The 14643-nt window shown below is 34.9% G+C and overlaps 1 protein-coding gene across 1 annotated transcript in view; it reads left to right on the top strand.

Annotated features, from left to right (window-relative positions):
• DIAPH3 (diaphanous related formin 3) overlaps positions 1 to 14643 on the top strand; it is a gene marked incomplete in the record, with an annotated part of 209714 nt that overhangs the window by 167599 nt on the left and 27472 nt on the right. Inside the window, 2 exon segments of the mRNA XM_072410484.1 lie at positions 2975 to 3100; positions 7920 to 8083. Of these exon segments, the coding sequence (XP_072266585.1) occupies positions 2975 to 3100; positions 7920 to 8083 (290 nt within the window).

The raw sequence follows: 14643 nt of genomic DNA, 5'->3' as shown, positions 1-14643 counted from the left end.
TTTTTTCAGGAAGGGCATAATAACTCAATGATATGGATAGAAAAAAGTCTGGATCTCCAAGTTGGAACCTAATTGATAAATATTGTTTTTTCATTAGTAAAGACCATGCATCATGTTTTCCATACATTTTTTATTAATGTTTCTGTTTTTAGAAGTGCTATTATTCTCAGTATATATTTGAAGTATATATAATGATTGTAGGTCATTCTGTATTTTTCCCCAACAGCTCCTCTGCAAAATTCTATTTATATTGACCTGAATTAAAGATAAACCTTAGCAAGACTCTACAGTGCCTTAACCATTCTATCAAAAGACCTGGTCTGTGAAAGGATAATGCAGACACATTCACTCTCAAGCATGTGGACTTTGTTCCTCTGCAGATACCATCATTAATCTGCCAAACAATAAATTGTCTTATAAGCTTTGCACTATAGCCTCCCAGGAATCAAATACTCTCACTAAGAAACATTTGATATGCCTGGACAGAGTCCAGGAGACCTGCAATAAAAGGGTCTATACTAGGCCTGACCCTAGAGTCACATAAATCATTTCCCAGAAGCCTATGTATAGAAAGAAACAAGGTATCACACAGGTTGATTTTTACAGTGTTTTTATGTAATCAACACAACACAGGAAAAAGATAAGATGCTGCCATAAAGAATATGGAAAAAGTAATTAACTACATTGAAAATGGAAGGTTAGGCAGATAAACGGGTAAACAGAAAATCATGGATAAAAGTGCTTTTGCACTTGCCTATAACCCTTTTTTGTATCACAATAAAAAAAGCTTCAGCTGCTGACCAAATTGTTCTAAAATTAGTTTTTTTTTTTCTACTTTTTGCACAAAGCACACATTGGCGCCAGGAGGATGCTAGGTACACAAAAAAGATATTCCAATAGGTCAGCTCTTCTGTAAGTAGCATGCTTTTCTTTAGCTGTTCGTGGTGGCCATTTTACTTGGGGTACTTTTCCTTTAATTTTACAGGCAGTCCTGAGATAAGAAAGCAGGTCAACAAGAAGTTTTGAGGTGTCCATCCTACATGTATATGCAAGTCTCTGTTTTCTAGTTCCTATTGCCTGTTGCTCATTGCTGCTTCTGGTTGCTGACAGTAGATAAAAAAAGGGGTGTTTTTGGCTATGCCAGGGCTTTATCTAGATTGGTGATCATGCTATTGTCTGTTCTTGGGCCCCTTTATATTCACTTCTGCATCACCTGCTTATCGTTCATTTTTTTTGTTTTTGTTCTTTGCTGTATTTTGCATCTTTTCTTTTAGGTGTTGTCAGTGACTGGATTGGACTCTTAATGTTCTGTGGGGAACACCTGTTTTGATCCTTAATCAGATCCCTCTGGGTCTCTATTATAAAACAGATCCATTATTGAACTAATGATATATTAAATACTTTTAGTCGTTAACAGGTATATGTTTAAGGTGATACAACTGTCTTCCAACTGGGAAGAGGATGAATAAAATAGTATAAGAGGTGTGCTACAGGTTGATTGGATGATCCTGATTTCCTTCTCAGCAACCTATTGACCATCTTAGTTTTGTAAAGGGATTGATGTCTTTTCTGTCAACATACCAGCCACCTTTTGCTGATGTAACGTCAGAGGTTGAATGGGCTACCCCCTCTGTTTGAAGCATTGTAGAATGTATGCATTTGCAATATGGAGATTTGTAATAACATGTAAAAATTGTGCAAAAGGATGTGACAAAGCAGGTTTGGTAGTTGAGTTTTTCCAGTGTGATGTAATGTGTTTTGATAAGTAAAATTATAAAGTAATTTAGTTATTAGCTAGGTCTAGCCTTAGACCCATAATCTTCAAAAAAAAGTGTGCTAGTTAATTAAAAAAAAAATTCCGTCTTGTTAATGCTTCCTAGACAAAATCTCAAATATAACTCACAGAATAGGTTCCTTCATTAATATGTAACAAATTTTTTATATGGAATTTTTGAACCCTCACATAATCCATTGCAAATATTGCAAAAATCCCTTTGATTTTTGATTAAATATTCAATGCATTTCTACTTGCGGTCCTGTATAAGCTGTGAGTAGTTTTAATGAATCCTATACTGTATGAATTAGGTGGCTATTGTAACATTTTGAAAAATAAGGATGTATTTTTTTTAAATCAAAATTTTGATATATATATATATATATATATATATATATATATATGCTAGTCAATGAAAGAAATATTCCATCTAGTTAATGCTTTTTTTTTTTTTTTTTTTGCTAATGTTATTTTAGACAAAATCAAAATCTTGTGTGTATATATATATGTGTGTGTGTGTTTGTGTGTGTGTGTATACAGATATATATATATATATTCATAAATATTCAGCCCTCTAAATAAACCTTAGTTGTCTTTATTTGTCTTTTGATATGTTTGAGTTGACAACAAATATTAGTCCTGTCTAGGGAGGATGAAAGAGGTCTTTCTCCCAATGATACAGGGGAGGGACAGGCGGAGCCTTGATTGTGTCCAAAGTAGGTGTAGGAAAAGTGTATGTTTAAGTCCTGAATCTATCAGGTGGTAAAAATGGGGGTCCGAAATTGTTTGGCACGTGAGGCTGCTTCAGTATGTTTGTAGGCAAGAGTCAAGGTGGGACCTATACTATAGCTTGGTGACTTTTACACGGATGCATAATCTGTAGGTCTCGTCTGGTTAAACATGCTTGGCTGGGCTTTCGTGCAGTTTAGGTTTTAAGGTAGGAAATTGCCTCAAAATATCAAGGTGTTCTAACTCTTCATCACTTCATAGGTGTAGTTTTTAACATGCCTATGAATTTTGTCGCAACACTGAATAATTTATGTTTTTAATAATATTTTTACCCTATTCCCTGACACTGGTAATGCTAGCATTGTGTTAAGCCTAAGTCCACATAATGTAAATAAAGCCTTGTATGCTATGTTATCTTAAGTAATGTAGGTATCCAAATTGCTTTTAAAACATTTTTATTGATTTATTTAGTGTCTGCCGAGAATCTGGAGAAAACAATGAAGCACATGCAGCGACAGTTTCAACAGCTTGAGAAGGATTTGGAGACCTTTCCCCCATCTGATGATGCACATGACAAGTTTGTGACAAAGATGTCTATATCCTTTTGACAACTACATGCCTTATATAGGGCTGGCTGAATAAACTGAAGATTTACTTAACATTTTAAATGTGTTCCAGTAACCTCTATGTGTTTTTTCAGTTTTCATGCTTCTAAGACTATAAACTGTTTAGTACCAGAAAAGACTGCTTGCTGTGAGTAAAAGGTTTCTTCAAAAGCTGAGGCTGCTAGATCTGACAGAACACAAATGAATTCCGTAAAGTTTCATTTGTAAGATATTTTTCATGCAGTCTTAAGAGCAATTTTGTAAGATTTCTCTTGCTTCACATGCAGTGTGCATTTTGGTATTTTGTACATACATTTACATGCATAATTCCGCACAGCTGTAAAAGTTTCAAAATAGTATCCAAGCAGAATTGTCCTTTTCTTTTATAAACCAATTTAATATTTTAATAATGCTTTCTGAATCTGTATGTGCGCTACCTTTTAAGAGTTATTTTGAGCAAAAGGGTGGTTTGGTAAAGCAGCTCACCTACAAATGTATGATGCATGTAGAGCATTGACCTACTCCCTAGGTAACCGTGCAAAGTTTGATATGGTGAGGTTAACCTGCTAAATCCAATATTATAAAAAAAAGTGCAGCCTGACACTTTTTGTCAGCTTTGCATTATTACTTTAGTCACATGTTTTTGTACCTATATAAGGAAATAAAAACTGGAGGAGTATGAGTTAGTGTTGTAAAATAAAAAAAAAATCTATTGTTTTGCGTGTCCTGACCTTCATACAATGGGCCAGGGTTTTAAAGGGTGCAGCCAACCAGTAAATTGAATTTGTTTTAATGTTGTGAGGGATTTAAATCCAAAAACTTGTTCTCCTGTTCATCAACAGCATTTACAATTTTGAAATTTAGATTTGAAATTTAAAGTAACAGCTGACAAAAATGGATCAAACTTAAGTTTCCTATAAGTTTCTCAATATCCAAATTACACCTTTGACAGATACATTTTCTCAGACCAAATCATTGCCCTTTTTTCTTTAGCAGAACTTAGTTTGATAATTTTATTTCCTTTTAATGCTTTTCTTTCTTATACAAATTAGTGATTTTTGTTTTTATTCAGATCTCTTTGTCTCATATACAAATATAAGGATACATCCTTACTATATGAAAGGGCTGGCAATGTTTTCTTTTTTTAATCTTAACATTATTGCAAGACATTCATCAGGGAATTGGAAAAATGGAGACCCAAATATGTCTTACACATTCAATACAATCGGATTTCTTTGCTTTAATGTAGTAGTTTTTGATTACTGCTCCTCTTTTAAGTTTTATTTGTAACACAAAATATGCAGTTTTTTAACAAACTATCCACCTTAGTGGATAACTATATGCAGTACACTAATTCACATTTTCTGTATTGCCACATAAATGTATAAGCAAGATGAGGTACATATGTTGCCCTAACCTAAAAAAGTTGCTTCAGCAAACATAGATAAGGCTATTACTGACATAGCAGAATAACTGGCTTTTACATTGTGTACAACATTAGCTTACATCCCTATTTTTACAGGGTATTTTGACTTCTTCCTATTTATATTGTTTTAACAGGGGGAGGTAATTTTAATTCATCATGCTACCTTCATTTTCCTCTAAATACTTGAAATTTCTCTTTTCTGCTACTGTTTAAAGCATCCCAATGTGCAGACAATAACTTAGGGGCAACATTTCTGCATATGGCGTATGTTATTGTCACATGATCTCACTAATTAGAGTGGCACACATTGAGGCAAACAGATTTTCCAGCAAATTAATAGGAAAACGATGTTTGATATGAGGGCTAGATAATCCAGCACAGCACGAAGGAGCCTGGATGCGTTTTGTATATTTAATTCGAAAAGAGGATTTTTTTTTCTTTTGTGCTTAAAAGACATACCACTCATAAAAACAGGCAGCAGGAAGTCTGTAACAGGAACGATAAGACTTTGTGTGAATGACTTTATCAAAAGGTGAGATATTGTTTAATGTTGTTTTAAACTATCACATTCTCCAACTGAATATCAAACTTTGATGAACTCTAATTGGACTCACAGACTTTGTGTCCATTCTCTGTTTTCCAGATATTACTTTTCAGACAGTTAAAGGGTACAGATTGCAAACTTAGTGCTGCATTTTTTTATTTAAAACAAAATGGACATCACTTGTTAGCCAACTTTAGTGTTTGATTAGGGAAATGCAAAGGAACCCTAAATAGAGAAGAGGTGTCATTTAAGGTAATGAATAGTAATGTGAGCAGTGCAATCCTGTTCTAATTGTGCTCTTGTTTTAAAATTGTCTCTTCAAAAAAAGTACTTTAAGTGTCTTTAAGTCTGACCTAGGTAGCAAACATGGCTTCCTCAATAGTGGAGTGTAGCCATTCTGAGACAGAAAGTGGATTTCCTGCATTATCAGGTTAAAATAGGGGTAAACCGCTTATAAAAAATTTGGCCATATTATCTGAGGTCTCGTAAGCTGCAATATGTTTAAATACGTTCGTCAGAACCATTGTGTAATTGTGGCTTTGTGTATAGTAGTACTGTTTTTCTAGGAAGGAAGATAATTGTTTTTTGCTTTATCTCTCATCACTTCTAGGCTATGTTGAGTTTTTTGTTTTTTTTTTCCAAATCAGTTTAGAAACTGATTGCAAAAAAAACAGTTAACGTTGAACGTCTGTTCATAATCCTTTATTTGACAGGCAGCCGCATTTTTTGGCTACTCAATGCAGTGTCCAGCGGTGGTTTGCTCCTGCCGTTTATGTAAACTTGAATAGAAACTTTTTGCAAACCCTTGTACAGACGTATGCAAATAGCTTTGCAGGCAATAACAAGGTGTTTTTAGTTTTTTAAGTATAAAAACATGTGCTCCCCCCTCATATCTATGAAAGGGCCCCTGAATTCTTTGCCAAACAGAAAAGGGGCAAAAAGCATTTGTAGCATCCCTCCTTTTTGGCATAAATGCAGACCCCTTCCTGTCCTGGAGTAAATATTACTCCTTTATCAATGCCAGAAAAAGCTAAAACAACCCTAATAATGAGGACACCACACAGTATATTACATTTTTATTTTTGATACTAGTTACCTTTGCAGCAACATTTACATGTGCCCATAATGATGATCTTTCTATCTAGCAATGAGAGCCTTTCCTCCAGTGTCAGCTGTTACTCCCACTCTAATAGGAGCTGGGGCAAATGGAGGAGAGCTGTCCTCAGCAGCTCTATTTTTTGATTGACTGAATGAATTTAAATAATGATGGCAATTCTGTTATTAAGAAAAGAAAAACAAAAAACTTTTAGCCATGAGATGTTTTTGCTTCTAATTGCTCTTGGTTGCCTAGCTATGGCGAGACGATGCCCATGAGTGGAAAATGCTAAAACACTGTAAGTCTGAACATAACCTTACTTTGTCTTTGTAAAGTTCCATGTCTCAATTCATGCCTGTGGACTGGCAGAAAGTACATGTTAACGCACACATTTTTTTTGCTGGAATAGTGTACGTTTCTTGCTGTTCTGTTTTGCAAAAACAGTTATTAGAGATTATTAGCCTACTAGTGTCTTTAAAACTACTAAGTGTTCATTAATAAGTGTTATTCCAGCAAATCTACTTGCTTATTTATAAGTTATACCTCAACATCCCATGCTGTTTGCTAAATATATGCTTTTAAAACTATTAACATACCTTTCGTTGCAGTGTAATAAAATATTAATTACTGCATTATGAATTATTGCAGACTTGCATATTCATTTACTATGTGTATTAAATTATATTTCACCCTAGTTTTAGGTTAAATAGTAAATGGTATAATTTCTAAATGTTTTCCTTCCTTTTTGACCTTTTCTGTTTATTGTTGTGTTTTTATTCATTGTAACTGAAAATAATGTTTCTTTACTAAGTTCTGATGTAACAGAAGGATACAATTTTGTTGGCTGTTAAAGCAACAAAAAATATTTTGTGTAGCTCCTAGCTATGGGTACATCATATGACTTTTTTCTACATATTGTAAACCCTAGTTTACCTGTTCTCTAGTAATATTTCCCCTCTAAGGCTTATCTCCATAGGTATTAGCATTTTACTATAGACTATAAAGCAGGTGTTTTACATGTTTAATATGTGATGGATTATTGTATTAAAACCAATTGTTCCCACAAATGATCTTTCAGTTTCTCATATTATACTAGCTGATTGAACCATGTTGACTTCATCTCTCAATGGCATCATGAGCAATTTTCCTTTATTTTACTGCTGTGGAATATCAATAGTAACAGTGATGGTATCAGGTCCCCTGATAGATTATATCTGTGTGAGAATTTATTGTCTCATTAATGAGGAGACACGCCATTTCAGAGGTTTAAAAAGTTTGGATGATGTCTATCTGTGCCCACCTTACATTTAGTAGTGCTGTTTCTTGTTTTTTTTTTCCTAGATATTTACTGAAATTACTTACATTTACATTACTACATTTCATTTTCTACATTATTACATGAATTGGCGAACTAGACGTCCTAACAAGTCAATATCACTGTGTGTTGATAAATTTGAGTATACTGGCAATAAAAGAGAGCTGTAGAAGTTTTGGTGTAATAATACCCATTTCATTACCTTTATTGACCTGAACCTCTCAGTAGTAAATTATCACTGTTTAGTTATAGAGGGTTAACTAGGGTAACAGTTACACAAGCACAAGACTGAAAAACGTCTGTTAAAGGCCATCTCACAGTTGGGAGATGATCTTCCTATCAAGGTCATAAGAAGCTCAATAGTATTTCCTTTCCTGTTGTACTAATTCATTCTAAACTCATTTTATATCTACCTTAACAACTTTTTACAGTTTTGTAGTTACTGCCAGAGAACAATATAAAAAGCTGTCACGTATGTTTGAAAACATGGAGAAGCTTTATCGAAGTCTTATGGAGTTTTATGTGCTTGATGCAAAGAAGGTGTCCGTGGAAGAGTTTTTTACAGATTTAAATAACTTTAGGACAATGTTCCTGGTATGTATTATTTGTGTATTTTTTTTGTTTTGTTTCCCTCAGGTCCAGTAAACATAGGCATGTCAATGTCGTAACTGCTAGATTAAAAAACATTACAGTAAGCAATTATTTATAAAGAATTAATAAGAAATGCATTGCCCATATTTGAGTAACTAAAATGGCCGACTTTCCTTTAAAAAGTCTCTGAACATACCACAGTCACACCTTCACATACTTGACAAGGTGAAATGATATAAGTCCCTCTGGAATCAAAGTTTAGGAGTGATAGAAAAAAGAATGCATGTTGTAATCATAATTATTTGCATATTTGTTACCTGGCCTTGCGTACGTGTGAACTGAGTTGAACTGGTAAATCGGCTGCCAATTTTATGCTCAACTGATTTCCCTAACAGTATTTAAAAAGTAAACCTAAAAATACTTTATGCATGTGTACACTATTCTACTCTTCCGATTGTTTTTCACTGACAAACAGTAATTGGAATCTTAGTCGTATGTAATAGATTGTGTGTATACGACACAACATGTGAAATTTAGCAACACACCTGATTGCTTCACAGGTATATGAGGGAAGAAAATTCAGTTGATGGCATTTTGGATAAAAGTATATTTTATTTCAGTTTCACCTTAGACTGGAGTGTGTATTGAATAAGAAATCAATAAAAAAATCTGTTTGTGTATACCAACCCTTAGATAAAGTGAATTACACATTTTTATCTACATTTGCATCCAATGGTAGTATCATTCACCGTCTTGGAAATTCCTTCTTGGAAAATATGCCTGATAAACAAGACAACGAAAGTTGAAGGAATTTTAGAGAGAATAAAAAGGAAATTCAACTTCGTCATGACAAAGTGGGCAATAATGCACCTAGGTATTTTAATCTGCAGCCTATTTAAAATAATATGGTTGGGAAATCTCTCGCTGGACCTCTGTAGGGAGCTATAATAATAAGGTTTGGACTTGGACCAACTGATCTTAAAATTAGAGAGAACATGTATTTGTTATACTTTACTTTTTAATATGTATTTGTTTTTGTTTTTTTCCATTCTTTCACTTTTCCATATTTACATCCTTCCCACCAGTTTTTTTTTCTTGCATCTGGTCAGATATATTGTGCAGTGGGGAAACAGCTGTAGGAAACAATACTATCCTAATATCAGGGTTATGGGGGCAGATTCCTTTCCATTTTCTATAAAAGGTAATTGGAATATATGTGAGCTGCTCCTCTTTGTGTATGTATGAAAAACAGCTTTGAAGGAGAAGAGAGAGGCTTCAGCCTCTTGTTTTAAGTTGTGTTTTCTTTTAAAAAGCAGTCTAACAGTCTGGTGTCATAAATAAATACAATAGTGTGTTACATCACAAAAAAATTACTTCCCATTCTACAATCATTGGGTGGTTATTGGCTAAGCTGAACAGTTGCATTCCAGGCTAGAAAGAAGGCGTACATAAAAAATGTTTGTTACGCGACGCGTTTCACCATGGTGGCTTCCTTGGCTAAAGAACAAGTGTAATATATTGTCTAAGCGGGGTGGAGGTTTTGTCACAGATAGGTATGACACCGATGATGAGGATAAATGTTGCTACTGATGTGGGTTTAATTGTTTGGAGATGATGCCTTGGGTTAGAATGTAGTATAAAATACGGATATTTCCTGGTCTTTAATCTCCCTAGCGGTACATTTCTCTCCGGTTTTATATGTCTTAAAGCGGTACATTGTTTTTCATGAAAATTTATTTTACAGTATAATATAAATAGTATGAGTATAATAAAGTTTGAAACACAAAATCATTTAAAATCAATAAATTAAAAAATCTTTATATTAAAAAAAAAATTAATTAAATAAAAAATACATATTATACTCATAGTATTATACATACTGTAAAACAAATGTTCTTGAAAACAATGTATTGCTTTTACACATAAAAATCCAATGTATTGCATTCAATACAGTTATTTTGTATTGAATGCAATACAATGGATATTGAATTTCCCGCTCGGCCGGGACGTGCACACGCACCGACGTCACCGGGAACTCCCTCGGTGACTCATCGGAGCAGAAGCAGGAAGGAGAAAGAAGACGGAGATCGCGGCGCAGGACCCCGGCGGATCAGGTAAGCTCTCTATTTACTAACCTTCCCTAGGTGTTCACACCCCTAGAGTGGCTCAGGGTTACCTGAGGCTCAGGGTTATTGTAGCAACATTTTTCTACCGAGACTCTCTTGGGGTTACTGCTAGGGAGGTTAAATGCATGAAATGCCAAGTCTGTGGATGAGGGAGGAGAGAGGTATGCAGGGAAGGGTCTTGCTGGAATTTGCTACCAAAGGCCTTTGAAAGCCAATTCCAGCAAGACGCTTCTCTGCATCCACGGACCTGGCATTGAATGCATTTACCCCCATGGCGAAATGCGTCAGATAACAGGACATTTTTCATTTACACCTTCTCTCTAGCCTAGAACGCAGCTGTTTAGCATTGCCAATCACCACCCCATGATTCTACAATGAGGAATTATTTTTTGTTATGTAACAGACTATTGTACTGATATATGACACCAGACTGGTAAACTACTTTTTAAAACAATACACAACTTAAAACAAGATCCTGAAGCTCCTCTCTTTTGTCCTTTTAACCTGTTTTTAATCCTCTCGTCCTCCAAATTTAGTTAGTATTAATAGATCTTTCCCTCAATTTTCTACAAGTAGCAGTTTGTTCCTAGTTATCCTTGGATGTGCATGGAAAAAAGTGAATACAATTATTTACTAGAAGTATCTTCTAAGACCAGAATCTTCAACTTTCAGGGGACAAACAAACCTATTGCATGACATAACTGGAAGTCTTTTAGTCCAGGATTTTGCAAGGTATAATGTTTCAGGTCTGAAATAAATTGCATTGAAAACCATTACCAGTAAGATCGTATAATATGCTTTACCCAGTGACAAAATATGGCTTTATCAATACTCATCCTGCTTTTTGTTCTGCTGATAAGGTTTTATATAGAAGAGGGTTCATAAAGTCAATATTATTGCTTTGGTGCCCCTTGATGCTGAGTATACAAACACCAAAAGAATAAATATAATTTACAATTAGCAGATTGTTTCTAGGATGTGAGCCGCAACCTGGAAATATATATTAGTGCTTTCGGGCATAACAGAATCCATCTGCAGTTTGGAAAAGCATTAATTGCAATCCTTATTATTTTACAGTGTTTGTATTTGGCTGTAAGTTCATTGAGATATATTTATATATATATATATAGCCTGCCAGAAGGATTTCTACCTACCCAATCAATAAAATAAGTGGACCTCTGCCATTCAAATAGCCTTCCCACTTTCACCCTCAATCAGCTATTATTATAATTTTGTGCCATACATAATTTGCTGAGAACAGTATAATACAGACACACTGCTGTGTGTTCACAAAGCTGACTGTGTAATGTTACAATTATGTGAATGGCAAATTCACCAGCAACAATGCTGAATGCACCATCAAGACACAAAGACACAGGAGGACTCGGGATTTAATATTATAACTGGCTCTGTGTGTCTATAAATGGAACATAATGACATAGATTTTACTTTGCAGGATTTACATGTCTCAGAATTTTCCTGCATTTTAAACATAGGCCTTTTTTCTGTCCACATGTATACAGTTGTGCACATAATTGTGGTCACCTATTTCCCCTAATGTATGTAATTTTTCTCTTTTGGTCATTTTACTTTATCCAAATAGAATATAAATCATTTTCCATGCATGTGGTAAAAGGAAAAAATCAATAATAGGACTTGAGCTTGCTAGGTTCATTCCTAGGGTTATCTTAAAGCAGAGCTATACCTGTGCGACTTAACTGTCCACATACCATCCATTCTATTCTTATTCATAAGTACATATCTATTTGCAGTAGCAAATCAGATATTTCACATTTGTTTAAAATGTGCTGCTCAGAGTTTAATGTCACACATATTCTTTTTCAAGTTTGATTTGCCCTCCTCTTTTCAGGTGCAATGTGCGTTTTTATATAATTAGAGCTTGTTTGTTTTCACTCATACTCCTTATCCTTTGCACACATATACAAAATAAACATATGGTCCAGTTTCAGATTTGCTGAAATATATCATAAATAGGGATAGGACTGTTCGCATGAACATAGGTGGGAGAAAAAATATTTTTTCTCTTGAATGTCTGAATTGCTGTCATATTGTGGTCAATGTGAGTAATGTTTTCTTTCAATCTATACTCCATGTCAGACTTCCATACTCAGTGTTTCTAGAAACACACTTTCATCATACTTTAAACCAACAGTAGATCATCTGAAGAAGATCTGCAATGGCAGACCCTATACAGGTAGTCCCCAGGTTACATACAAGATAAAGACTGTAGGTTTGTTCTTAAGTTAAATTTGTATGTAAGTCAGAACAGGTACATTATTTTAATAAATGCAATTAGGACAAATGTTTGTCTGAACATATTATTAGGCAGTGTGGTGTCAGTTACTGTATAAAATCCTCACTGTGAGTTAATCACAAACAGTTTATGGAGCCAGTACATTAATTAACTTCTGGAGCAAGCTGTGCTTTGATATTAAAAAGAAACAGCTGCAGTTTGTTTTGGTCATTAAAGTGTTACAAGATGTTACAGATCAGCTCAGCTCTTAAGATCACCCACTACCTCAGCTGTGTTTAGCAAAAGAATTATGCTGGAAGTCGTGCAAACCTGCCCCCCCCCCCCCCCCCCCCCCCCCCCCCCCCCCCCCCCCCCCATCAAGCCTCCGTCCTGCACAGGAGCAGCAGGGAAGCCCTGTTCGTATCTAGGAGTCGTTTTTATGTCGGATCTCCCTAACTCAGGGACTACCTGTATTTCTTCAATGATTGGTTTCCCTTAGGTGTACTTTATAGTGAACTAGATCTCTTCACCAAGTAATTATTTTGCTTTTACAGTATTTCACCACTAAGAAGTTCTATTAGTGATTTTTGTAGGTCTCACTTGCTTTAAAGATGTAAAATTTTCCTAAAATATAAATGAACAACAATTAACTTGAACATGAACAGTACATTTTGCCTTAAAATGCCTTAAAATGATGTAAAAAGTGCTGTTGGTAAAAAAAAATAAAAGTAATTATTAGTAGTAACTGCTTATTATATCCATAAAGGTGACAGCACCTCTTAAAGAAAGACAAACTACATAAAATAATCTTCAATGTGTCAGAGGATATTGTCTGATGGGGTGACAGTCTCTTGCAGCATGCCCCAAGCAATACACAGTGTTTTCAATAATAATTTCCATTGCCTTCAGTAGAACACAGTAAGCATGCTGGATTCTCTAAAACTTCATGTCTTTACGACTGAAGTTTGTAAAGAATACATAACACTTGCTGTCCATTATCTGCCAAGTATATATATTTAGAAAAATCACCTAAGCTGAACTTGGCCTATAGGTACAAGACAACAGTGTGTTAGTTGTTTCCAATGGTTGACTGAAAACTAATTTTTTTTTTTTGTTAATCTTGTCATTTATTTGTTTAACTGCTCAATATTATTAGCAAAAAAACCTGCAGAAAATGCTGTACTATTGATTAGTAGAGATGCTGCTTTATGTTATTGGTCTTAAGGAAAATGGCCTCTTAGATTTATTGTTAGTGGCTATTTGCCTTATTAAATAAAAAGGGTCAGTATAAAAAAGTCAACTTTTTCAATGGTGCCCTGGAACGATGTACTATTATACATTAGAGATCAGATAAGAAAAACCATGTTGTATTGGTAGTCAGTGAGGGAATACTTTCATACTTTAGTAGTCAGTGGAGTGCCATCTTACATGTGGTCATTTGAGGGAAACTTAATGCCTTACATTGCTGTTCACAATGTTGATTGCTGGAAATTAAGTCCATTATCTTAAATTTCCAGTAACTGGAGAACAAATTATACCCTTACATTGATGATCAGTGTAGTGCTCTTTTACATTGAATGGAAAATGCATAAAGAGACTTCAATGCCTCCACTGCACCCCTGCCACTGAGCTAGGTAAGCACTGTTCAGGTGTAAAATATTAAGTCCAAAACTATGCAGACACTGTTGGAAGGTGAATCAATCAACCCTAACAACCTGCACGCAGACAATGGATCCATAGCTACATCTGGGATGGACTGCTTCCACTTCAATATAAATTGGGTGCTCCAAATGGCCTGTGCATATTTTGTTTTAAGGTAGATCCTTTAAAAACAGATAAATGGAGTGAGCATTACAAAATTGTATGCTATGTGAACAAAAGTATTGATTTTATTTCTGGTTTACCTAAGGTCTAGATCAGTGATTCTCTAATACGGTTTCTGCAGGGGATGCTAGAGGTTTCTTGAGCAATGAGCAGTTTGTGGCCCTTAGCAATGATCTTCTTGGCTTAGCTTTAAGGATGACATTCTTCACACTTTTTAGCAATGTAGGAGTCATTCTTCCTACTAATCACCACACTACTGTGGTGTTGTGGATATAGTAATTATAGAAAGGATTCCCCCATGTTAAAAAGGTCGTGAAGCACTGGTCTGGATACTATCAAAAAAAAGCAATAGTGCACAT

Source organism: Pyxicephalus adspersus, chromosome 1, assembly GCF_032062135.1.
Source record: "Pyxicephalus adspersus chromosome 1, UCB_Pads_2.0, whole genome shotgun sequence".
NCBI classification, from domain to species: domain Eukaryota; kingdom Metazoa; phylum Chordata; class Amphibia; order Anura; family Pyxicephalidae; genus Pyxicephalus; species Pyxicephalus adspersus.
The sequence above is the reverse complement of the archived record's forward strand: the minus strand, read 5'-3'. Positions and strand labels throughout refer to the sequence as shown.